The sequence below is a fragment of the Serinus canaria genome, chromosome 3 (genome assembly GCF_022539315.1).
Source record: "Serinus canaria isolate serCan28SL12 chromosome 3, serCan2020, whole genome shotgun sequence".
Lineage (NCBI taxonomy): Eukaryota > Metazoa > Chordata > Aves > Passeriformes > Fringillidae > Serinus > Serinus canaria.
The window spans coordinates 70,403,266-70,430,766 of record NC_066316.1 but is presented as its reverse complement, the minus strand read 5'-3'; the positions used below and the strand labels follow the sequence as shown (position 1 = coordinate 70,430,766).

At 40.7% G+C, this 27,501-nt stretch overlaps 1 protein-coding gene across 1 annotated transcript in view; it reads left to right on the top strand.

The window, feature by feature from the left end:
• The window catches only part of LIN28B (lin-28 homolog B), a 77,915-nt gene extending 50,598 nt beyond the window's left edge, over positions 1-27,317 (top strand). The window contains exon 4 of the mRNA XM_050972966.1: positions 26,865-27,317. Within this exon, the coding sequence (XP_050828923.1) occupies positions 26,865-27,234 (370 nt within the window). The 3' untranslated portion in view covers positions 27,235-27,317. The remainder of the gene's footprint in view (positions 1-26,864) is intronic.
• The last annotated feature ends 184 nt before the right edge of the window (positions 27,318-27,501 follow it).

Sequence of the window (27,501 nt, the reverse complement as noted above, 5' to 3'; positions counted from 1 at the left end):
TTGTACTGGTCTTGTGTTGAATGGCTGCCTCTATTCTAGAAGCCACTTGGAGATTTAGCCTTTTAGCTGTTGAGTAGTTTAAATGCTAAACATTTAATTTACTTTAGACAGCTCTGCAAACAACAGCTAACTACCGACTCCTCAATTAATGTTGCAACAGCCTTTGCATCAAAGTTTAACCAGAGTGCTTTGATTTCTTTTAATGATAAATGAATATATTCTCACCATTATAAAAAGCTGAAATAGTTCAGTATTTCAAGTTCAATTTCTGATTTGCTAGTGTTTAAAATTAGTATCTTTTGCCTTTTGGTTATGCTAAACTAATACTGTAAAACAAAACCATAGTAAGTGTGTGTCAGTGTGTGTCTGCCTGAGATGAGTTGTACTGCAGAATTCTGCAGTGTTACTTCTTCCATCAATGAGAAAGAGCCATCAATAGTTGCAATAGGATTAGAAGTTGTATGTAGCTCAGATGTAAGCCTATTGATTTACCATTTTTAAGGTTTCGTTGTATTTATGTTCTTTCTCCCTAGTTTTTATAAATCGCTTCTTTCTAGTAAGTAAATGAAAAATCTGCTTTCCGGTTTATCAGAGGAAATTCTTTCAAGTTCTTGTGTTTTGATATATTTTTTTGTAGAATGATGGTTAGCCAGTCAAATAATAATTGTTAGAAATATGTGCCAACACCTCATTTTAATAATTACTTAAAATGTGTAAGCACTTTAGTTTTCTAAGTCAAAAAATAATCCTCATTTAATTTACTCAGTAAATAATTCAATGTGATTTTATGTTATTAAATGTGGGAATATCATTACTCACTTCACTAGTGAGAAATTCTAGAATTTTTGTCTTTATGTTCATTGTGTAACATAGAGATTTTTCTTGGATCCCAGAAATAATTTTATCAAATGGTTCTTTCTTATTATCTCTGTATTTCTACCTCTCTGGAGTCTCCTGAAATTATCTTTCTCCTTTACAATTTTAGACATTTCTCTTATACATAGAAAAGAAACATCTGGCATTTTTTTTAATGAGAGCTGTTCGCTCATTGACCAAACAAGCAGCAAGGAATCTGTTGTGTGGTTGATTATTGCAAGAAAATGAGGTAGTAGTCTCACTAATAATCACTAAAATTTGTATTAGCTGGTGCTGTTTCATTTACCGAGCCAGCCAATCTCATACTTGCACCCTTACAAGAAAACAAATCGTGTTTAAAAACGCCTGGTGTGGAAAAATGGTACTTTCAAATGTAGAGATTAGAAACATTTAAAACACACATATCTGTGGTTAAAGATGCCGACTCTTTCATTCTCCCCTGTCTAGAGCTTTCCTTTTTTATCTTTGAAGTTCTGTCATTATTCCATGTCTATGCCTTTGGTTTATTTATGTATCCTAAAGAAATTAATTCAGACTGTTTAGATCCAATCTTTTTAGAATATATATGAATGCAATTTATCAACAAGTATACATTTTATGCAGCCTTGGAGTTGGATTTTGGAATTTGCTTTTTTAGTAGTTCTTTTGTGGAAGAGAAATCTTTCAGGCATGAATTGATAGTCCAGATCTTTTGAGGTCTGTCTGTGCTAACCTATGACCTCTGTTCTTAGGAGGTCAACATCTGAGGGCAGGAGATTAAGGCAGTTAAAAGATTGGAATGGGAACTGGAATGGAAAAATTAGCCAGCACATTTTGGGTGGAAAACATCAAAGTCATCAAACAATTTGCTTATTTTAAACTCAGTTTAAGGGTAACAAGCTAATTGTACTGTGTTTGTTGATGCAAGCAATTTATATTATTTGAGAACATTAACAATGAAGAATTTTTTTTATTGGAGAAACATAATGCCTCTTCAGTATAAATGCACTACGTATTTTGTATTCTAAATGCTTTTGTGCAACATTTTTAGATAATAATTCCAGATCTGCTCATACAGTCTGTGTGCATTTAATTAGTTCTAGTACTTACACACAGGAGTAGTAAATGTTGTGGAACCTGAAACTTGCTTGTAGTCTGCTGAAGACCCCTTGCTGTCGTTGGAGAATGCAGGTGCTCTCAGTACAAGGCAAAAATTATTCCCAAATTAAAATTTTCTAACTCCAAAATTTTCAAACTCATTTGTAAGCATCTCTCCTTGTTTCAGTTTTTGAAATGTGAATTCCTTTCCCATACAAATTTGTGACCAAGACATGTTCTTTTATAGATTATAAATTGACTTACAAGAAAAGACACCATTGTCTCTTTGTTCTTGTCTGACATAGTTCAAAATTCATTAGTGTGTGTTTTTAGAAGAGTGACAACTTCATCTTTCATCTGTGCATTGATTTCAGAAATGTTATTATCTAGAAGAAGACACCTTCCCACATCTGAACAATTATGCAAGTTTAAGGATTTGTGTAAGCAATCACATTTTCTTCTTGGTTGTTTAAAGTGCAAATGAAAGTGGTTTCAGTATCATAGGCAAAGATAGAGCAGTGTTTTAGCATGCAAACCCATCTAGCAGGAAAGAAAACAAAAGTTCCAGGTACCTCTCAGCTCAGACTCTGACTAACAGCATATGGATTATGGTACTTCTCCTGTAGGTATGGCTGCTAATTAAATTAAAGTGCTGTAATACAGTTTAACTCAAGAAGACAGCCATCTGTAAACCTCAGTGTAACCTCCACATTTTCTTGTTCTTTGGATAGTAAAGGATATGAGATTTTAAACCCCTTTGCAAGCTTACAACTTTACAAGCTCTTCCTCTAACTGTCAAAACCTTCTTTTTGCAGCTCTTAGCACTGATTTGCACCTGAGGGGAAATTGAACAAAATATCACCATAATTTTTTGTTCTTTCATGGAGGGAAAAGAAGGGAAAGCAGGAGGAGCTGCTGTGGACCGCTCCCAGGGGCGCAGGCACTACTTTGTTTCCTTCCTGCCATTTCACTGGGTTGCTGGAGAAGCTCTGCCAGCTGCAGGGCTGGCTGTGCTCCACCATCCCAGAGGCACTGCCGGACCTGGATGTGTCCTGCATCCTCCCTGCTGCTGCCACAGCTGGCTGTGGCTGCATCCCTAGGAGTGCCACAGGCGCTGGGAATCAGAGAGCATTTGAAGGGGCAGAACCAACCCTGAATGTTATTCCATCTTGGAGACCTTCTTCCCTGTTTAAATTCTTGAGATAAAATGGGGTAGCTTCTGATCAGCCATTTTGGGATTCCTGCTTGTCAGCACTCTCTTTGGTTAAATAATCCAGGGTTGGAGAGCCAATTCTGTTTTACAGAATGGCTTTGGTTACCCACTTGTGAGAACTCATGAATCCTTGTGATGGAACAGAAGATTTGTTAATTAGTAAAGAAAAAATGTTAACTACAAAGATATTGTACCTGACATGACTTAAGATAACTTTCTTGTTTGCCTGAGCCATTTCTATACCTTCCTTCTGTTCTGTATGTTTACCAGTAAACTCTTCAATGCAATCATTCTTAGTCCATATAATACTTAAAATATCACTGTACTTTGTTATTACAATAGTAACTGTGATTCTTGGCTATTTGAATTGTTAGCAAGCAGTGATGCACACACATTTTTTGGTCTGGAAGTCCTGCTCCCCAGGATTTTTGCTGGATGTGTGTAGCCTCTTATTTCATGATGTTTGATGATTCAAGCACCCTGTCCACAAGCCTGCTTTTCTTAATATTTTGGCCACCCTTTAAAGTAATCTGTAGATACCTGAGATCTGCAGATTGAAAACTACTCTAGTGCACACTCTTAAGGTGCTGGAGATTTTTCATCCCTTAGTAATTGTGACATTAATTCTAAATGTGCTAAGAGCTGCCTCCCAAGTTTTCTGTGCAATAGCTTACAGGGCAGAATAGACTGCTTGCTGAGTTTGTGGAAGGGTAATTCAAAACTCAAGAAAGTTATAATGCAATTTTTGAATGACTTAGAAATTAATTTGAATTATGATGAAACCCAGCTTTGTTTTTGCTTGGCCGTTTGAGAAATAGCTTGAGGATATATCCTCAGTTCCCTTACATCTTCTTTTCACAACAAAAAAATGCTATAGAGATAGACAAAACTCTTTGGAATTACTGCAAAAGTATTTTTCAGGCTTAATGTTTGTGAAGGTTGAAATTTCTGGCAGTGCAGCTGTGCCAGATTCCTGGCTGCAGACCCTGATGCTCTTGGAATCAGTGTCTCCAAATGGACTCTGTAATTTTCCTCAGCTGAGTCACTTCCTTACCATGAACTACCATAAAGAGATTATCACTTCTGCTTTGCTTTCTAGGGTTTAACCTGTACTGCCCCCCTCCTTTTCAAAAGAAGAACTCATCAGAAAACACTTTTTGTAGAAAGTTGAGTTCAGAGGATTTCAGAAAACTGGATTATTGTGGCCTTTTTTTTAAGGGACGATTGAGGTTTGTATTCCTCATCTGTTTCTAGCTGCTGATTTGAATGAGAAGCCAGCAAAAAAAGCTGGCTTTTTTGGTTGTGTTTTGTTTCCAAGTAGTGGTTGAAGTTGTTTCCAATTATCAGGAGAACATGAATGTGAGAGATACTTCCGGTGATAGCTCTTCATAAAATCTTTGGAAGTATATAGTAATAAATCTAAGATGTTATATATAAATTTTCTTCATGACCCACATATCATGCTTAATTCTTGGATAAAATACGAATTAGTCAAATCTGAAAGCTTCTGAATTTGTCAGAATAAGTGTTTACACTAGTTTAAAGTTAAGATGTGTTTTAAAGAGAATTGACTTTAATTGTCAAGAGGAAAAAAAAATTCTTAAATCTGTTGTATACACGTGTTGTACACACATATATGGTATATACAACAGATTTATTAAAGGGTGCCTCAGTTGCTTTGAAGAAAGTGGGTGCCAAAAGAAAGATGACTTAATAAATTTTAAGGTATCAGCCAAAATGAAGCTATAATAATGTAGCTGTGTTAGCTGGCTCTCATTAGGCCAGGTGACAATAGAAGTAAAAATGTCACATGTCTTTTATCATCTACAGTGTTGCCTGTGTAAGAAGGTCAGTTGAGAGTTTCCAAAAACCTGCAAAAATTCTTAAATTACAGATTCTGGTTGAGACTGTAAGTGAAAAACTGTATGAAGGTGGTGTTAGTACTGGAAATTCATTGTGACACTGTATGCACACTAATCTCTGTCGTGAAACATCTGGCTGCAATAATGAGATGCTGTGTTGTGAGCAGGATTCCACCATGTTCCCTTGCTATGGTAGCAGGTGGTAAATTTGCTTAAGCTTGCATATTTTGTTACATTGTAGAGTACTACAGTTTGTGTGGGGCATATAAATCCATTTTTATTTAGCTTGGAAATATTTTCTTTAAGCATTTAGTCAAAGAAAAAAAAAGGATTCCACAGAGACAGGTTTATGTTTATTATTACTACTGTTATTATTATTAATAATTAATTAAAACAAATATGTTTCAAAAAAAAAAAAGCACTTCTTTATTAAATGATAGTTCAAGTTTGTCAGTTTAAAATCCTTATTTCCTTGAAGTAGCCAGCTGTGACCTCTGAAAGGGTTCATTCCATCAGTGTGTAAAGGCTAAATCAGTACGTAAAAGCAAAATGTGCCTGTTAGGAGCAGAATCAGCACGGAAGTGAAGGTGGGGGTGTGCAGAACTGGAGATGGGAAGGAAATGTGGTAACAGGTAATACTGGATGTGAACGAGGTTGTATGTGGGACTGGGGCTGACTGAATAAGGAGATTTGGTGGGTGGGCAGTGTTCACCTTTTGTGACAGACGAAAGCAGGGCTGCTTCTGATCTGATGCTTTCTGTGGACGGATGAATTCCAGTGCTTGTAGACAGGTCTTCAGCCCCAAACCAAACTTTTGCCCCCATTTTCCCTGCAGAAAGCTAGAGAAGCTTCTTTAAAGTGCTTATTTCACATGATTCAGAGGAAGGGGAGTACCAAACATGGGTCAGCTGCTGACCAAGCTGACCAAGAGAGAAAACAGCACAGGTTGTAGCTGAGTGGTCCAGGGTGTGTGGCTGGCCAGGGCTCTGCTTGGCTGGGGTACAGCTCTTTGCTGGGTCAGGCTGGGGGCCACCCAGGAGCCCCAAACACTCTGTGCCTAGGGATGTACAGTGTCTGTGAAAGCCAGCACAAATGAAAGTATGTGGCACAGCTGTGGCTGCACTGAAGTCTAGTGAGGCCATGGTTTGGTGCTGAGAACCAGGCTCCCTGTAGGCGTGCTGTGACTGGAGTCCCAGGGTGCTCCCTCCTGGGACTGGGCTCTCTGTGACAAGACAGGCACTTGTAAAATTTCCCCTCTTGGTCTTCAGACAGACAGCACTCATGACACTGCCAAACAGAGGCTGAGACTGCTGAGATGGTCAAGCAATGTGGCCAGGAGAGTTCTCCTGAGGATGCTGTAATCAACATAGCCCTGGAGACCTGTTTGGCAGAATGTGTCAGTAAGATAATTCTGCATAAACCACGGTCTCTTTCCACAAGGGAAAAGAGCCACTCTGAAAGAAAGACAAAAATGGGGAAGGTACACAGTTGGCCTTGGCCCAACCCTAGGCCATACCCTTTCTCAGAGGTGTTCAGCACAGATTCCTTCAGCTTTTTGAGTTAACTTAAAATTTCTTGCATCGGTAAGTGTTCTTAAATGGGCAGTAAATTGAGTACATCCAGGTTATTGTCAGTGTAGGCATTGAACATGCTGAGATTTTTTTTTTCTTTATATGTACTTGTATATTATATATATGGAATATCTAGAGTATAAACTTTCACCCAGTGGCTCTGTATCTCATGCCTGTATCCATTAATACATTGTTAGGTTTTGGGACTCTCCTCATTCCATGTTGACATTCCTTGGGGACACACAGCTGGTGTTTAATTATCTCTGATCTAAGTTTGCTAAAACTCTCCCCAACAATTGCAGCTAAATTCTTCAGCCAGAACTGCTAGAGAGGCACCATGAAGTTGAAAGTAATGTAAATTTCAGAAAGCAATGCTTCTTTAAGTGTAAAACATACAAGGTTTTTTAGTGGCTGTTGATTTGTCTGCCCTGCTCTGTACAAGCCGAAGTAATGGGACTCTCCAGTGTTCTGGACTGCGTTAACCAATTGAATCCCTATTTATTATTTTTTCCTGAAGGGGAACTGTGACTTTAAAAGAAAGGGATGCTGCCCCTGACTCTGAAGCCAGGGCTCTGCCCGGGTGCAGTTTCAAATTACTGTGGCTGGGCAGCTGCCGTGGCCCCCCTGCACCCACAGCCAGCCTTGTGGTCCTCTGCCTGCAGGGTCACCGGTGCCAATCTAATTCCTCAGAGAGCCCCTTCGGGGAGCGTAACTGAGCAAAAACTAATCCTGCAGAAATGAAAGGTACCGAGCAGCAGAGAGGTGGCAGAGTGGGGGACGCCTCTCGGTAACAGCTCGGCGCTCGGTGGGTTTGTCTGGAGTGAGAAACCCTACGGGCAGCTCGGCATGAGACATGTTGTGCTCTCTGCTCAACGTGGCGGAGACATTCCCTGCTGGCGGCAGCTTTTTGGCCTCTGCAGCAGGAGCGATAGGAAGTCTGCCCTCACTGGTGGCAGGTGGTGATTTAACAGCCAGCGGGGTTCATGGGAGGAAAGTGTCAGGAACACAAAACCCAGCAGGGAGTTGGGTTTGGCCTCCAAAAGGCCAGAGGTATAATTAGGCATCAGCAAGACCTCGCAGAGGGTTTGGGGAGTGTCCCAGGCGAGGTCTTTTCTATTTGAGCTTCCTCTGTCAGAGTGCCGGTAGATCCCGCCGCACACGGCTCCCCACAAGAGCGACGGTCCCTGCTTTTTAGCAGAGCTGCAGCTTGTGGTTTCCCTAGCCAGGGAATGAAAACAGGATGCAAAAAGCAATCCTACCTATTTTAGATGCTTTGGTGCCACCACACCATTAACTTGTCTCTGAAACTGTACAGTACCAGGAAGCTGGCAGCTGACTGGGAAGGTAAGCGGCATTCCTCAGCTCTGTGCCTGACGTCCCTGTGGAGCGGGAGAGCAGCCTTTAAAAGCTGCAGTGCTCAGGCTTAACTCGCTGTTAACTTCCAGTCTGGCATTTAGTACGTATGCAGTGGTCATTTCTTAGTTCCCTTCCTGCCTTTCAGCAGCTGCTCCTCAAAACTTGCAAAATGCAAGCAGTAGGCTTGGAGGAGTCAGCTGTGGTGTCCTCAGGGCTCTTCCTTCCCTGCCAGCTTCCGCCAAACAATCTGTTTCTTTTTTTTTCCTGCTTCTGTTGCATTAGTTTGAAGTGCTGTGAATGATGTGAAGACAATTGGAGATACGTACAGAAACCAGCATTTCCCGTTGTAGTGTTCTGCTATTTCACATCAATCATGTTATCTGAAGGGTGTTACAGTTTCAGAGGTTCACTTGGGAACTTAAATGTACTAAAATTATAGCCTGCATTCTTTATGACAAGGGAAAAAAATAACATAAAGTTCACATACAGTAGAAGAAAACCATATTCTTTCAATCTGATATTACCACATGCTCCAATTACAGAGTGTTTGTATGTCATAGAGAAGTTAATATTTAATGTTTCTTAATGACAGATCTTCAAAGGAAGTTTTCCCACCAAATGGGAAGAATTAGAATGGGAATGGGATAGAATCAGCACTTGAAGTTAGTGGTACTGTAATGCTGGAATGCAGACCTAAGTGTCAGTAACTTTGTGAAACTTGGTCTACAATGTTGTGTTTTCCAGGCTTCCAAAAAAGGGAAATATATATTCCCTGGTATTTCCAGATATGTGTATTTTCCTAGTCATTGCTAGGAATTGCTGAGTTTTCAAAGGATTTGTAAGTGGTGCTCAAGTATAAAAGTAAGTTATAAAATGCTATTTTGCAGTGTTGAGATAGTAAACTAGCATTATTGTGAAACTTTCAATCACCCTCTGTTGCTAAGAAAATTGAACAGGTGTCTTAAAAAAATTCAAACAAGCAACCAGTTAATTTAAAAAAATTAATTTATGGTAAAGCTCTAGAGTGATACTAATGTTATTCAGAGTTCCTTTTGTACAAAGAATGTGGTACTGGCAACTAACGTCCTGATTTATTGATGACTTCCCTTTCTAAAAGACAGCTTATGGTTTTCTTCTTGTCATCATCATCAACACAGGAAAGTTATCAGCTGAACTAATTAATTCTGCAAGACTTCATAGGAAAAATAATTTTGCAGCTATAATTTTCTAACTGATACGCATGTGATTTAAGCTCTGGAGGCAAGAGGCAGGGTAAGGTATGGAAATGCAGACAGCTGCCTCTGAAAGAAACAAAGCTTCAAGGAAGCTTAACATGCTGAAATCAAGGGGGGCACATAATCTCCATCCTAGGGTGCTAAAGTACTGAGTGTCACATCAGTCCAGGGTTATTAACAGCTTTTGCTTTGAGATATGGACTTAGGACTATAGAATGTTCATGAAAAAAGGATATAAGAACTGCAGGCAATGGCAATCAGTCCTGTCCAATCTCAAAATATTTATGACAGCTTTGCATGCTGCAAATAGAGAAGACATAGGAAAATTAGAAAACGTGGATGAAGTGCAATGTTAGTTTGTCAGTTCCAAATTGTGCCTTATTTTTTATTATTTACTTTATCTAGTATTTGTGTTCTGTTAACTAGATAATTCTCTTTGACTATGGAAATGTACTAAAGGTAGTCTGGCCTTCAAAAATGAACTGTTACAATGTGCAAAGGAAAATAAAAGAAAGTCCAATACATGAACTATGAAATAGGTGACAAATAGTTTACTGAGCTTTACTTGGTTTTTAACCGTCCCCTGTAATTTATTATTTATAAATAGAAATGGTTTTAACAACACAGTGAATATAAATGTTCTGTGCCTTGTGCAGCATCTCCCACTTCTGCCAGCACCACCACACAGATAGCCTTTAAGAACAACAATATTAAAGAAATATTCAAGTAAAAATAACTTTCCTAAGTTGCACCCTACTATTTATGTAAAAGATAAAGGAATAAGGGACAGAATTTAAACTTGACATTTGTGAGGGAAAGCAGAAGTTATCACGTCCTGCCTTTCCTGCTGCTGTGTCTCCTGTGGTTGCCCTTGGTTGTTGGGGAACATTGGGGTAGATTGGTCTTCCCCTTTGCCTGCCAGCCATGGTTGCCCCCAGCTTTTTGTGTCATGTTACTGGAACTCTAGGAAAGAGTAAAGAGTTAGGCTGGATTTTTGCTGGGTTTTGGGAGCCTGTAGAACAGTGGACGTGGCTCTTTGACAGCATCTAGAGCAGTTTGGGGAAAGAAGATAAATGATCAGGTCCTTGATTCTTTACCCCAGTTGATACCTAGAGCAGGCTAAGCTCTGCTGAGCTTCAGGTGCCTCCTGACTCCCCTTCCTAAAGGCACACAGACTAACTGGGAATGGCAGGGGTGTAATATGTTTCAATGAGTAGTGTGTCTCCTATACCAGATGAGCCTGGGAATCAGGTAGTGGGATTTCCTTCCCTTCCTTACTGTGACAGTGTAGTGCAAAAGCAAACCACTTTGAACAGATCAGGAAATTTGTCCTAAAGTATTGATTATGGTTTCTCAGCTCTTTTAATAGCCTGATCAACCTCAGTGTTGCCAAAGCCTTTGTGCAGTTTCAGTAAGAACAGATAATTGTTTGCAGCATCCCTCTAGTGCCGTTCACAGGTTGTGCTAACCACACTGTCAAGTCCTCTGCAGAGAGGGAGGCACATTGTCTGGTGCTCAGTGGTGCAATTCAGTAATTCTTGGCTGCTGCCTCCTTTTCCTGAGATGCAGTTTGCTTTCCTGATGGCAGGTCTGTTGGGTGGGAAGGGCTGGAGAGATGGCTTTGTGCTTTTCTCATCCTGTGCAGAACAGCATGCACCACAGCTGGAATAGACCGGGAGAACAGTACTCCTCCCTCCCAAAATTATGTTATCTTGCACAGCAACTGGAAACCTGCTAGGCAGCCAGCTGCAATCTCGTGGGTTTTCTATTACCTCTGTTAAGTCATGTGTTGCAGCTTTTCATCAACAAATGTTTGACAATTCTGCATCATTGCACTGGCACTGCGAGGTATCATCTTCTACATCACAAATGCTGTTCAAACCGGTCTTGGCAATTTGGAAGCACCCCCTTATTTCTCAGGCTGAGTCATTGGCTGTGAGCTGTCTTTGCTCAAATTTCTCTTACTTCCTTTTTCATCTTAAAGGCACAAAAGAGGCCAAGACAGGGAAATTTGACCAAATTTTCAGAAGGCAACGGTCATTAACAAAAATGATGCATTCACAGGTTACCTGGGTTTGGTAGGAAAGAAATTACAACCTGACTGTTGATGAAGTCAGTGATGATTACTTGTGTGATTAAGAACTGCTGGGGCAGGATCTGAGGCTGCAAGGGAGGGAGAATCTGAGGCTTTTGATGAATATTTGGGGTAATGACCCTGAGGTAATGTATGATGTGCTATATAGGTCAGAGTTAGGGTTTGGTTTCTCTCAAGAACCAACAGATCAGGATTTTAAGAAGGGCAGAGGAAGAATAGGGGAGTAGAATGGACCTGCTGCTGCTGCTAACAACCATTAAAAAAATACAAAGCCAGCTGCTCTCAGAGCAGAGCTTGATCCTTTCAGTGCCTTTAACAGCACAGTATATATTCAGAGGAGGGGAATTCATGAGGCCCTATGGACCTACACCATGGCATTACAAAAAAATGCAAACCCGAACAATGGGTGGCCTCAGCGGTTCCATCTGGCTTGCCATTAACAAGGTTAAAGTAAAGTGGGTTTCCTTGGCTATGTCACACACAATTTACACTTCAGATGCTTTAACTTTGGAGCCAGACCGAAGGGAGCACCACTCTAAACGCACGCGGCAAGAGTCGCCTAAGATGTGTGGTAAGCACATTTGGTGTTGATGCTCTTTCAAAGATATAGAGTGGTAGCATTTAGATCATTTTTAAGTACTATTTCCAAGTGCAGATTTTTTTCCTAAATAATTTTTTTAAATTCTGTCAACAAATTAGAATTGCAGTCGAATAGCGTTTACTCCAAGTAATTTACAGGCACGGTAATATTAGAGGCTGGATTCAGTAACAGCAGAAATCATTAGAGGCAATAGAAATGTTGACAACAGCATTTCTGGCATGAAAACCTCAAAACTTCAAACTATACTTTGAAGCTGAAAGGGATATTGATACATATAGGTGTATTCTGTTGTAAAGCATTCTGCCACCAAAGTACTTAGATAGTAGCAGAGATCGTAGATAGTACTTAGATAGTAGCAGATGTTAACCATGGCAGATAACAACCTTTAAAAATATTTTGCTCTAGAGAGGCAGTGGTATGTCAGCAGGTATGTTGGCCTGTTAACTTCTATACCATTGAGTATAATAAGGCATGGGAATTATCCCAGCATTTTGCAGAAATCAGGTTCTTTGTCTCAGCTTTGACATATTTAAGGGAGCCCAAGCATCCTCTATGTTGTGCCATTCTTGAATAAAAATCAATTATTGAATGAGTATCAAAGATGATAATTGAATTTCAAAGCTGTTTTATCTGTAAGACAACCATTTAAGCAGTTAAATCCATGGTAAAGAGCTAAGGTTATTTTGCAGAGTGAGGATAGACTATAGTTGCTGCAGAGGTGTTCAAGGCATTCCTCAGAACAGAGCGGTGTTGCCCTAGATGACCTGGCCATCTTGGCTGCCTTTGACCATGAATTGTGAGTTCAGTAGTAGAACACAAGTTAATTCTGCTCCTGAAGTTAAACAATTAAACTTGCATACCATAAGACCAGCAGACATCGTTGACTCACAGTTATCCTGGCAGTGTCAGCAGGCCCATGTGGGAAGGCCTTTAGCTCATGCCATTCTGAGCTTCCTCCTTGCTGGGCTGTGCAGTACTGCTGTGATGGGACACACTTCCTCCTGAGCATGCTGCGGAAGGTTTGACATCAGCCTCACCAGGGAGTTGCTTTGTGCCTACCAGGCTTTTCCAGCAGGTGAGACAGTGCCATTGATAATGGCCTCCCTTGCCTTTAATAAGGGGCTTGGTGTGAATCACCCTTTTCTTGTTTATCCCTCTTCTTACTCAGTTGTTCAGCTTTTGACCCACCCTTATGGCCCCTCCCTGCTGCCTTTTCATTTCTCTTGCAAAGACAGGAAACCTAGAACATGACACTTGAGTTTCTGACTTATATGCATCAGTCCTGTAATCATAGCCATGATTATTGAAACATGCAGTAATTTTACAAATTTACAATACTGTAAATTTGAGAGGCATGTCAAAGTTGCCAAGCTCCTATCAAAGGTTTCCCACCCACTGAATTTGAGGTAACTACAGGCAAAATAAATTGAGCTGAGAAGCCATCTCATGTAATTGATGACAAACCATTGACATTCCCTTCTCCTGTTCCTTTTTAGCTGCTGGTCTGTCCATGAGCAGCAGCTTTTTACTCAAGCCCTACCGTAACAATAGCCTCAAAAGGAAAATACAGAACTATTCTTGCTGAGCTGTGACAGGTGCAGTGCTTCCACATGAAGCATTGCAGTGGTAGAAAAATGAAGAAAGAATAACACAGCAAAGTAGAATCTATGAAGGGGTAGAAGGAAGATAAGCTTTTACATATGCAAGTAAAAGCATATGTCCAGCTGCAGCTTGCATGAGCTTGAAGTGGGAAATGCCCCAGCTATGCTCTGCGTGAGTGGAGGGACAGTTCATAAAAAAAGTATTAGTTAGCCTGAAATGGGGCTGGTTGATTTATGGGGAATATGTAAAAGAATGGTGTAAAAACCTATTTCCTTAGAGGAGGGATGCTGAGCATCTCTGTGCACTATATTTAGAGTGTATTTAACTCAAATCACACAGCTCAGCTACTTTTTGTCATTTAAGTTCTTTTCCAGCTCATTGTCTCTAAGTGAAAGGAAATTCAGCTGCAGCCACACAAAACTAAGTTGAACATCTGCATCTTCTGCCTGGACTTGGAGTGTGTGATTCTTTCATCCACTGTTCATACACACACACCTACTGGTAGGGATCAGATGGAATATTATGATATTGACAAATTCATGAATCCAGATAGAAATCCAGTATAGATTTGTGTGAAAGCCATGTGTGTGCTGTGACCAGGTGTAAATCTTAGACAGTGTGCCTGTTCCACATTGTAGTTCCTCTGCAAGAGTGTTTGAGGACAATGGGAATTGCATTGCTTAATCTATTCCCTCCCACCTCCTGACAGTGTTTATCACACCCACAGTTGTGCCAATGCAATGATTTATGATTTTGTCTCAAAACTGGAGGTGTGATATGAAGCAAGCTAAATAAATGCTACAAATTGGGGAAAAAAAAAGTAAGTGAATTAACTGAAATTTTTTCCTTTGAGAATTGGCTAGCATTTTAGTGACTGCATGGATCATCACAGAGATCATCCTTAGCAGTTTTTGAAACCAGTTTATATGCTTCTGGAAGCATTCTTCTTGGAAAGGGGGCTGTTTACTCAGTAATCAGTTATCTTCCACTTATTTTTACATTACCCAAGGAAAAGCTGTGAGTGCAATGCAAAAAAATTGAGCTGGAGTCCTGGTGACTTGCTGATGGTTCTGGATGGTTTGCAGCATTGGAGCAGGGTTCCTGACACTCCCTGCATTCTGCCTGGCACAGCACACTGTTGCTGGCTTGTTTTGCAGTACAGAGTATGAAAACAGAAGGGCACCCTGGGAACTGCTCCCGATGCTGCCAAGACAGCAAGCAGCGGTGGCACCCACTGTGCAAAGCTTTGCAGGAAACTGGAATGAAATCTACGCACAGTAGCTTACTGAGGACATTCTAGTTTAGATTTTTTCATCATTTAGAAAGTGTGTGCTTTCTTCATCTAATTCTCAAATCTGTGCTGCCTGCCAACAGGGAATGTAAAAGACTTGTGGAGGGGATTTCAGCACTTATGTGAAGTCCAATTAAGCTCATAATAGCTCTCATTTTCTGTGTAATGTTTCTGATGTAATTGAAATTACTTTTTACAACTTGTCTATGACTTTTCTCGATAATAGTTGGACAGTGATGAAATAGCTGTAACAAAGAGAACAGTTTCAACATCAGGTATTTTATGTATTTTTCAGGATGTGTTTGATACCTGCACTAGTTCAGTGAATGGCAATTTGCTGCCTGATCACCATGTGGTTGTACTTTTTTGTACCATAACTTTCCTTGGTGTACCAGATATAATCCTGAGGGGTACAGACTCAGATCTTCTAAGCTACGAGGACCTTGCTTAGCTCTGAAGTCAGTGGGACTTAGACATTTAAATACCTGTAAGCATTTGATTATACCTAACTGTATCACACAGGCTGCCTGTAACAGAGAAAGAAGTTTCTATCTCCAGATTCTGAGCCTGTGAAGGATGAGACTTTTCGTAAGGGAAGTTTGTGGGCTGTGCTTGAAATCCAGAGTCCTGAGTGGCAGACACAGTTTCCTTTCATTTTGTGGTTATGTGGGATTGTGTATGTCCAAGAATTTTGGATATTTTGGATAGAAGATTTGTGAGGAGGAGAGCCAAAGGGATCTTGATTAGGAGCAAAGTCCTTTTAGGTTTTGAAGACAGAGGTTGGTTTAATAAACAATAGATTTGTTCCTTGAAGTATCCAGGAATATTGTAGGAAGTGACAGATTTCTAAAGGTCTGGCCCCTTGTCTTCTTTGGCTAACACTGTTCAGGTATGACTATTTCCAACCTCACAAAAGGCATTTGGTTCCTAGATTTGATGTTTAGGTGCTGCCAAGAGACTCGAATGCCAAATTTATCTCGCTGTCTGTGTCTTCTGTCAGCTGGGTTTTTTAGTGGACAACAGCAACTCTGTGCTCTAGTTTTTACAGCTGAGTCCCTCAGGAATTACAGGTTGGCTTCTGAGTTATCCTCTTCGCTTGTGTGGCCCAAGCCAGTGAGCACACTTCTAACCTACTCAAAAGGTCCCCCAGTTCACCACATACCTCCCCCAGTGCAAAAGACAGGTTTGGATGCAAATCTTCCCTCCATCAGGAGGTTGCTGTAATCTTCAGGTGGTTGTTCAGCCTTTTCAAGGAGGATTAGTAGGTTGTAGGTAAGGCACCCAGGTTTCTCATCTTCACTCTCTGGGAACTAGGGTCAGTGACCAGTTGCAAGAGCATTACACCCAGTGATGGAAGCAGCACAAGATATGGGGGAGACTCTACCTGACAGGACAGGCAGTGATGGAGGCTCTGGGACTCCATCAGGTGCAGAGGGTGAAGAGTTCTGCTACTAAGCAGCTCCCAAGCTTGGTGGTTTGGTTTTTCCAATGGTGCAGTGATACAGACATCCAGCACCCGTACAATTTGTTATTATGCTCATTAAGGATTGTGGCACCCCTGTGCCACCCCTCAGGAGCAGCTGTGAGAAAGAACACTGCCACTGGAGGACACCAGCTGGATGGGAGGGCCACTGCTCCAGCCTGATGCTGAGAAGCTGTGCTCCCTCACACTGCCTGCCAGTGAGCTACTCCCTTCCTCAAGCACTGAGTGTTTATCCAGAATTTAAAAAAAAAAAAATTTGGTTTGCTGTCTCTAGCTGTGAGTTCAAATCCGCTGCCCCAGCTGTGATATTTTAAGGTCTTGTGGCAAAAGGATACTCTCAATGTTTTTCCTGCAGTAGATATGTCATAAGAATAATTACCAGCTCAATGAATATTAAGAATTGTCTCCATACCTTGTAGCAGTATGGTAAATAATCATTAAAGCAGGAAGAAGCTGAGTTTCAGTCAGGGCTAATGAAGTCCTATGGATTTGACATGTTATATGTTCCATTCCTAGCCCCTGCAGTATGTCACAGTCACCTTCCTGTGTCTTCCAACGTGCCCCAGAGCCTGGGATCTGAGGAGAGCAGACAGGCTACCAGCACAACTGAGTTAAGCTCTATTTTACTGGAAGTCAAGATTTTCCTTCCAAATTGGAAGAACTTGTAACCAATCCCCTTGTAACCATTCCCCAATTCTTTCCTGTGTCCTTTGCACACTTCACTGAGTGACTGCAGAGTCACACGTCTTCTTCCACCCCAACCAGTGGTCTTGATTTATCACTAGCAACTTTTGGGCTTGCATTAAAATATGTTGCCCTTTCTGCCCCCATGCACTTCCACTCTTGATGTACAGTGTTCATGCCTTGCATACAGAGAGTGCTACTGGGTAACTCAAGGGCTGTTTCAGAGTATAAATGAATTGTTAAAACACAGACATGTTGCTGGCATTAACCATTCCTCTGGTTTGTGACTGCTTTCAAAATTGTAAATTCAGGGCTTTCATAGTTGGAGTTGTGGCTTGGGTGTGAATTTCTGATCAAAACTACAGGAAGTTGGTTGTGCTGTGTTCAGTGAGCATATCCACTGTGTTTTCCTGTGGCAGCTTTACTCAATGTCCAGCTTGTAATCTGTTCTTCCCCTGCTATGATCACAATTGGGGTGCTCCTACCTGAATTGTTCTTTGCTTTCAAACATTTTATTTAAGTGTAGGGTTCCTGTTTTATCAGATCTCCTAATTCAAAGTTCATCAGTCCTGCCAGAAAAGCTGATCCTTGGCCTATAAACATCCTTAATTTTGAGATCATTAATTCTTTCTTAGGCTGAAAGGCTTTGCAAAAATGGGCAGAAGACACATCATTCCTCTACTCTTGCCCTAATTCTTTGGTTTTCTTTTTTAAACTTTGTGATTTATGCTGTGTTCTGCTTTCAGATGTTACATCAACCAGCAAGCACAGATTTACAGGTGGAACGATGAGCTTCAGCCTACATTGCGCACAGCTTGTACCAACCTGACCTCTGCAACCAGCCTTGGCTGCTGCTGTGTGAATTTTAGAATTCATACACAGTGGGAAATTTTCTGTGTTACATTATTAAAGATAACAGAAAATAAGCTCAGTGAAGTCATCAAAATTGCTCTGGATCTACACTCTTGTGACTGAGATCAGAACTAAGACCATTAAGATGCTCTGTTTCTGGGAACTAGCAATATTTAAGAAAACTTTTATTAACTTCATTGTTATAATTTTACTGCAGTGATATCACTTAATCTTCATAATCCCAACCAAGAGGATAAAGTGATCTAGTTTACCACATATAGGGAAACTATTTATGTTCCATTATTTTTAACTGTACACAGAATTAACAAAATTCAGAGATACACATGTGCATGAGATTTGCCATCCTGAGGCCAAACAAGGAAAAAGAAAACACCAAATTCTGAATTAACAATAATTTTTATATGCATAAATTGCTTTATATTCTTATGTACACAATTAATAGTAAGAATTAACAATGAGGAGAAATCTGGTGGTGATGTAGGGTAGAATAGTAGAAAATGGCATTATTTCTCTTTTAATGCTCAGGGATCAGGCAGTGTGGGACAACAAGAATACCTGCCTCAGGTGGGAATTAAAAGCTTTAACATATAAGGCTTAATCCTGTTGCAGCTGAAATCCTCTTTTCATGCTTTACTGTTGCTTCCGCATTTTAATGTGAAAGTTGCAAAATATTTTTTTTCTTCAAGAATGTGTTACAGAAAATGCTAAGCCCAGCCATTTAGTAATAATGTCAATATATGAAGCTATGTCATTTTAGACATCTTAAGATGCAAGTTCAGAAAAGTGAATAAGGTGATTGCTTCCTTTCTCAGTCAGTGCAATCAGAGTGATGCGGATTTTCCTTACCATTAAAGTGTGGCTATAGAGCATCTGAATTATTTAATTGTTCTTGTGGGTATTGAATATGTGAACTTACAGGTGCTATTTCAAGCAAAACCAAGCACCATATTTGATGCCCTTTTGTTCCACATTTGGGATGGGAAGTCCTCCATGTAATTAATGTAACATGACTTTATCAGTGCCATTAGCTCTGGAAAGAACCCCTATAGAGATAGCTGGCATGGTTTCATCACAGAGAGTGTGTCATAGAGACAGTAACCATCCCTTTGCTTCTGAAGAATGAAATGAAAATGTGAGCTGCTGGTTAAATCCTTCAATCCTTAACACTCATGACGCCTGTATTCATGCAAGCCATCTAATTCAGAGTATGTAATAGGAGAATCCATTTCAAGGCCAGGATCTAAGTCAGTCCATACTGCTGTCACCAGATATTTCTGAAACTTTGTGCGTGAAACTGATTTAAATGAGGTACCTAAAGTCATACCACTCACAGCCGGTATTTGGGGAGGAAGAATGGGTTATGAACTTACAGAACAACCTTCTTCCTCCTCCTCTTTCCCTACTGTGGCTTTCTTCAGTGTTCCAGCCTACTGCCAGGCTGCCATTTGCTGTTTCCAGCTGTTGTGAGTTGGCGTCACTTGTATTTGCTGTATTTGTTGTATTTGCTGCTAATGTTAGTGATGAAATAAAGAACAAAATTGAAAAGGCAATTTTTAACAACTGATTCCCAGTTACCTACTGCCTTTTTATCTCATCTGTGGATTAACTGATCAGTGGATGAGGAAACCCTGGAACCAGCTCTGCTGAGAGGCAGATAAGGTCAGGCATGCCTCTTAGCTCATGACCAGCACCTCACTGACCCAGAAAGAGTTGAGCCGGTTTTATGCAGCGTGCATCCTTATCCACATGGCCAGGAGGCTCAAGCCACCTCTGTGAAAGGCTTCTAGTGTTACCGAGCTAGGCTTCTGTAAACAGGGGCACGGAGCAGTGCTTTCAGGCACAGGCAGCCGAGGTCGGCTGAGCTCTGTCCACCCCCGTGCCCGCCCAGCGCCGCACCCCAGCTGGCTCTGGCAGAGCGCTTCAGACGTGGGTGCATGCAGCAGCAATGCCCAGAGCAGAGCCCAGGCAGCCTTGCCACCAGCAAGGAACTGTGGAGAATACGTACTTTTTAAAAAATTACTGCATACAGAGCAGTTCTTATTGAAAAACTGGGTTCTTTTATTATTCCCACAGAAATTTAAGCTTACGTGGGAAATCTGTGGTTGAGAGTATTTGTGTGTGTGGTTTCATAGTGTAAAAAGAGTAACAGTAGTAGACTTACTTGAAATCATTTCATGTTTGAAATGTGTGATATATGACTGTTTAAAACATAGCTTCCTTAAACCATCGCTGATTTTGTATCTGCTTTATGTGTATGGGTTAAAACCATTAAAATATGCACATTCTTTCCATGCTATATTGATACTATAGGAGCAAAACCATCTTTCCTGTTATTTAGAAACAAAACTTCACTTTGTAAATTGTTATTTCAGGACTTTTTAGCTCTTAATATAAAGAAAACCCTTTTGTTGTAATAAATGAAAATGCATCCAAATCATTCCTCCATGAGGATGCATTTCCTAAGGATTTTTGTGTGATTGTGTGAAAAATAATTTTCCTCCATGCCTGTAAAGAGAGCTGAGTGGAGAGTAGAGATAAGGTTTAGTGGAAAGGAAGAATGGAAACTACGTCATTGAGGTTATTTTTTAAGATCTGCTGTCTCTGTAGTCCTTTCCATTTTTGTGGAGAAAAAGCTGCGTTTTGTGCTTTTTGAACCACCTTTCTGTTTCATTGTTGCTCTTGGTTGCAAAAAAACCAAAACAAACCCCATCACCTTCCAGTAAAATTGTATTAGGAGATTTTAAACAATTTTATTTCCTCATGAACTTAAGCTAAATTGTATCCTGACAGGCCTGATTTATCAGGCAAATGCCCCACGTTGTTTGTCAGCTTCTTTGTTGGGGGGAAGGGGGAGGGGAAACCCGAGCAACAAAAGACCGTAACCTATTGATATTACTTCTGTGATACACTGGGGAAAATAGATTGATTTAGAACTAACCACAGAAAACTAGTCGATCTGATGAGTTTACAACAGAGCATTTTTATTTATTTATTTGTAACAAGAGTAAACATCATCAATATTCCACCCTGTGTTATTGGAAGCCTCGCAGACAGTGCAGGTTTGTGTCAGGGTGATGGGGCTATCTGTAAAATGAAAGAAGGCAAGCTTTAAAAATGGAAGTACCTTGTTTTTCTCACAAAGTTGAAAGTCTTGGATCTCTGGTACATTATCATGAGTTGTAGGATTCACAGGACAAATAGATGGGTGAGAATTTTTATTGAATTTCTTTTTTTTTTTTCTTTAAGAGGTTTTTTTTTTTTAATTATATTCCTGTTAAACATCTCAAAAAGCTAGTAAAGCACAGGAAATTTTCTAACTGAATTTCACTGAAGAATGCCAGCCTGCAATTAACTTTCCCAGCATGTTGCCTCTGTACAGTGTTTTGCATGAACGAGAAGTACAGGGTAGCAAATACTCACAGGACCAACACAAACCTAAATGTGGCACCAGTGTGCCATTTTCTGCATTGATAATATGCTGTTTTACAACATTCTTGATTAAAAATACTTACAGTTTTAAAATTAAACTGATTTTTTTTTTCCCATGGATTGATAGATGAGGGTGCTAGTGAGGTTTTCTTCCTCATTGTAAGCCTGCTTGATGGACAAGCCATAAATGCTCTGATGAAGATTTTAAATATTCCTTCCTCTAGTTTATTAACAAGATAATTTCACATGACCTTAATTATTATTTCAGTAGTATTTCACTATTCACTACTTTTAATTCTAATACCTGTTTAGAGTGTTTTCAAAGTTGGCTGTATTCTCTCCTGCATTCAGCTACAGCTTAAGAATTAAAGGTTGATAACCAGAGTGGTGTAAACCCCAGCAAAGCACGTGTGAGCAGAAACCTCCCATCCATTTCCCTGTCAGAGGGCATGAGTAGAGTGTACATTCCACTCATCTCCTGTGTGTCTTGTTAGCTCACCAAAATGCTTTGGGTTGAAAGGAGCCTTAAAGACCATCTAGTTCCAACCTCCCCTCCCATGGGCAGGGACACCTTCTACTAGACCAGGTTGTTCAGAGCCCCATCCAGCCTGGCTTTTCAAGCTGCAACACAGACAACTTGAAATTAGCAGATCCTTGATAGTCCAGAAGATTCTTTCTGAGGATCCTCCAACACCTGCTGAGATGTGGGAGGTCTTTCTCACTTGTCCCAGGTGGTACCTGAGCAAGCACCCTGAGCTTTTTTAAGTGTCACATCCAGCTAGTGAGAAACATCCCTTTGCAGTATTTCATGGCCTTATTTTCAAGACAAGTCACTGAAGCCTTAAACAGAGGAAATTTTAATGTCTAAGACGCATTTTTCTGTTAGATCATGGATAGTTTAACTTCCCTTTACAGCCATTTACAAAATAGAATAATTGAAGTGATCTGCTGCCTGTTCCATCTGCCTTTCTCTAGGTATGTTGTGAAAGTGATGGCTGAAAAGGACAGCACATTTAGGGAGGATTTTAAATATTTCCTTTGTGCTTTAACTGCACAGTTGCATCAGTGAATTGTAACAGCATCTCATGTGCACATGCTGCTAGGATTCCATGCCATTTTTCAAGGTATTAGTGTTGCAAGATGGAGTATTGTTAGCCAAGAATCATTTTTTTGTAGTCTGATAGCATTCAGAAAGGAATAACAAAAGAGGAATTGGTGTGGGGTATATCCCAGTGAATTATTTTAGTCTTCCTCTGAGTGTACACCCTTCCCTCCCTTTCCTATCCCTGTTAGATGTTAACCCCTTATTCCCTGACTCCCCTCCCCCAAGTCAGTCACTAGGGTAATTTTACAGTTTTTTCTCTCAACAGATAACAGTCTGGGGTTACACATATTTTTCTCTACTTGTCATATGTATTGGATTATCATCTAAATTATATTATAAAACAGCTCAAAGAAGCAAGCAGTTGTGTTTACTCTGCTTATGTTGCTTAACCCATCTGAGTCATTACTGTGGAAAACATGTTTGCAAGGCAAGGGTATTGTTGTTTTAAAAACTTTAGGGCTGGGGTGTGCTTCCTGAGTAGAAGTATTTGATTGCTGGAACAAGAGAAAAAAGGCTAAAGAGTAGATGGTATTATTTGGTTGTGAAATTGAGTACTTCTAATGAATTTCAGTCATCAGCTTTTTGCAATGAATTCAGCATATTTTATGTCAGAATCTGTACACTTCTGCTTCTTCATATTTCCTTTAATATGTATAGTTTTGTGCAATCACAAATCCATAGTGAAGGAGAATTTAGGAGGTTTTCTTAACCTTGCTTTATGCTCTCTTCTTTCTTCATTAGTAGGTATTATTGTTAGGGGTTTTTTGAGAGTATTGAAATATAATGCTAGACAAATTCCTCAAGGTGTTCCTCTATTATGATGTTCATCTTTTTAATATAAAAAAATCACCCTGATTCACCTTCCTGTCACTGCTGTAGAGAAGAAAGGATTTCCCGTTAGGATAATTGCCATCTCTTTATATTTTTGAGCCTGAAGCTAGCTAGCAAATCATGGAAGCCTACTGTGAGAAAGACAATCCTATTTTAACAAATCCTTCTTACTTTTGTTCTTTCTAAGTGCTGATTCTATTATAATTGCACATTTAAGGGCTTTTTGTGTTTTATTCATCTCACGGCAGAATTTACATATAAACTTGTGTCTAAGCTAACATACATTCTTTCCGTGGTGCTTTGGAAGAGAAGAGATACTTGCTATGGTTGCACTAATCTGGAGTTTTTGAGAGCAGAGTGGAATGAGAATTGGTCAGTTTTCATGGCAGGAGTCAGCTTGTGTACTGTTCTGTATATGTACATAGGTGGAGAGTGTGAGCTCCCCCAAGCACACATCATGCTCTCGGCTTTGGTGATTTTGTAACATAAGTACGCACAGCAGAGAGGAGCAAAGGGCTGAAGTGCTCGGGATGGAAGGGCTAATGCCATACCCTAATGCCTGGGGATGATGCCATGCTGTCATTTGTGAGCTCTGAGGTGGCTGACCACTTCCATTTCGGGATAAATCCCTTGGAAAGGGAAGGCGTTTCAGAGCGAGGTGTGATCTGTTCTCTGGGTAAGAGTGATTGACAAGGAATGAATTAATAGTTAAAAGAACTGAATAAATATCACCCTCCTCTGTAAGTCCAGGCACACCCCGGCTGCCACATAGATACTCTAAATGTGACGCTTTACCCAGATGCTTGAATTGGTTGGTAACAAAAAACATCCCCAAAAAACCAAATCAGACTTTAATCACAACTGCTTCTGACAGAGTTTTTCTTTTACAGTGACCTTTCAGTGAAAATTTAAATAGATGCAAGGAATTACAATATTTTGCAAATAGGATGTATTGATTGAGTATATAAGCAAAGGGCAACAGAGGCTGCTTGAGTGGAAGCAGGGGCCCTGACAGCAGGTTCTTTGCCGGTTGGTGAGGTGAAATGGTCCACTGAATTGGATAACACAGAGCATACCATAGTGACTGATTAAATTGATTTGTCTGTGGCTACTGCCTATCCTGCTACTGAGGCCTTTTACCCTGTTTTCAAACTTTTTTTTCTTTTTTTTTAACTGTTCTAAACAAATGTGATATTAAGGGAGAAAATAAATGTGCTGATACATTCACAGCCATACAATTCCATATTCTGAATTAAGATAAAAGCCACAATTTCCAGAATTTCTGCACACTCCTATGCTATACTGTGTCATTATACATTTATCCCAGGAACAAGTACACTGCTAGAAACCAATGACAGAGGTAATAATAAACATCATTCTCTAAAATAACCTAATTACAATCAGTACCACATCTGTGAGTTCTTAGATGTATTTATTTGAAGGGAAGAAAGTAAAACACTTAAAAGATTTTTACTTGCTGCTATTGTTTCATTTCTCTAATTGCAAGGCTTATTTCCTTACTACTTTTTTCAGAAGGTGTTTAGAAAGCTTGTGGTGGAAACAAAGCTGAATGCCAGTTAGGAAGACTGAATGCTGAACATACTGTCAAGTGAGGGTCACTAATTTGAAAATACCTGCAAAAATTTGGCAAAAAGCAGTCAGAGGGATTATGTTCAATAACTTGAAAATTATTCTTTTTAACCGTAGGAGAAAAAAGCTTGATATTTTCATCTTAGATCAGGATGTTTGAATTTTACAATGTACTTAGTATGTCATTTCCCTTCCTGTGCTAGGGAAATCAATACTAAGTGATAATGGGGCTGGTACATGTTATTTTCTTTGTGATTCAAGGGAAGCTTTGTTAGACTGTGTTTGTCTTCATGGGTTACTCAGTATATGCAGACAGAGTAGTGTAAGCAGTCTTCAAATTCCACTAAAAAATCACATCAAACTTCAGTGCAGTGGTGACATCAAAATGGAACCTAAAATATGTTATTACAGTTGTTGTAGAAGTTCATTGTACTGGGCTTGGTTTCTTCTTACTCATTTTTAGGGAAGATACAACAATAAATCACAATAATTTCTGAAAGGATAATGAAGTTCTGTTCATTATTTAACGTCTTTAAATTATTGGTCAGTCTTGTAGGACACGATGGCGTGCAGCATGCCAGGAATAACTTGTGCAGTTTTTTTCATTTGTCTGTGCAAATGAAGATATGGTTGGTATCTTGCTACTAGTGATGAAGAGATGTGAAGTGGGAGGTGCCACTTCACATTGTGATTGTTTCTTGGACTGGAATTACAAATGTTGATATTTGCAGTCTTTTTTAAAAATTACACAGGTTTTATCAAAAGCATTTCTTTGCAAGGTGAAGCAAATTCAGTAGGTGAGACTCTGGCTCTGCATAAGTTTTGCTTGGATTAAATTTCTTGATACTGTATAAACCAGTAGGGACTACTGAATGCTAGGTGAAAGAGTCAAATGCTGCTTTGTTACTTTTCAGGAATCTGAAAATGTAACATATCTTTATGTGGGCTTGATCCAGAGCATGTTGCAGTATTTTGTCCATAGTTATAGTTACAGTCTTTTTTTTTAATCCTTAAAGTGACTCCACAGACCTAAGTATTTGTGAAATAATTGTTTTTAATTAGCTTGTGGTTAAGGAAAAGCAAAAAAAAAAAAAAAAAAAGCCAAAAAACAGGTTTAGTTCTTTCCAGTAATATTTGATTATTAGAAATGAAATGTCTATGCATTCAGTGCAAGTTTTATAAAACAAAGAAACAGAAACCATACAAAAGCAGCCAAAGTTGAAAACTCAGAGGTGCACATAAGGTCACCATGCCAAAGGCGTGTAATTATTTCTTTGTATCGTATGTTAGAATAATGTAATCCAATAACTGGTGTTCCTGGTGTGTGTTACAAAGGATTCAGTAAAGAATTGCTGGACAAGGTTAAATAGAAGAGGTTTTGTAGGCTTCAGCCATTTCTGGGAAGTGTGGGAGAAGCCGTGTCCGTGCGGCTGGAGGGGCCTCTCTGCACCCCGCGGCTCCCGGCCGCACATCCCACGGAAAGCGGCCCGGCGGCCACAGCCACGTGGGCTGGGAGTTCTGAGAGGAAACACACCAGCACAGATTCACGACTCTTGCCGGGGCTGTACTGAGATTATTTTGAATCGAACCCCTAAGTGCCATTACAGGCCATGTCCCCACTGGCCTTGGCCCACCGTGCCTGGGCTGAGCCAGAGGAACCGAGGTGCCGGGGCCTGGGACAAAGGCGGCCCTGGGACAGAGCCGGGCCCTGGGACAGTGCCGGGCCCTGGGGCAGAGGGGGTTCTGGGACAGTGCCGGGCCCTGGGGCAGAGCCGTGCTCTGGGACAGAGCCGGGCCCTGGGACAGAGCCGGTCCTGGCTCGTGGCGGGCACCGCGCCCCTCCTCGGGCTTGCGTTTCCCTGGCTGCAGGCACCGCGTCCCTCGGGCGCTGGTTGCGGGAGCGGCCGAGGCGGAGCATCCCCGCTCGGCGCGGCGCGCCGGGACAGCGGGTGCCGGGGCTGGCAGGGACAGCGGGGCGGCGATGGCTGGAGATCTGGTGCCCTCTAGTGGGGCTGGGCCCGGACCCGCAAGAAACCTTCCCGCTGGACGCTGCATTGCATAACTCCTTCTCTGTCTCTGTTTGGTTTTAGATGCTACAACTGTGGTGGCCTGGACCACCACGCTAAAGAATGTAGTCTACCTCCGCAGCCAAAGAAGTGCCATTACTGTCAGAGCATCATGCACATGGTGGCTAACTGCCCCCATAAAACTGTCTCGCAGCAGCCCACTAGTTCTCAGGGAAGACACGAAGCCGAACCGCAGCCTTCCACTTCTGCCTTCCTGAGAGAAGGGGTAGGAACGCACGGCTTCTCGTCTCCATCGTACTCTCAGGAAGGCAGGTCGGAGATCTCGGAGCGCTCGGGCAGGTCACCACAGGAAGTGTCGTCGAGTAAGTTGTCTGCGTCGCCTGAAGAACCAAACAGAAAGGGGCCTTCTGTTCAGAAAAGGAAAAAAACTTAATGCATTTTTCATAATGTTCCGTTTTCTTTACCCTCTTGGGATGTCTACCTCATGCAAGTACAGGGGAAATAATTCATTATCAGTAGCTGACCTGGAATTTTAACTACTGTTGAGGAACTGTGAATGTTTTGTTGTTTGTTTTTTGTTTTTTTTTCTTTGATAGACAAATCACTCCAAAAAAATACATTTGAGCAGGGTGCATTATGTTTTACTTTTTGTGTGTATGTGTGAGTGTGCATGCGTGTGTGTGTATGTGTACATATCTAT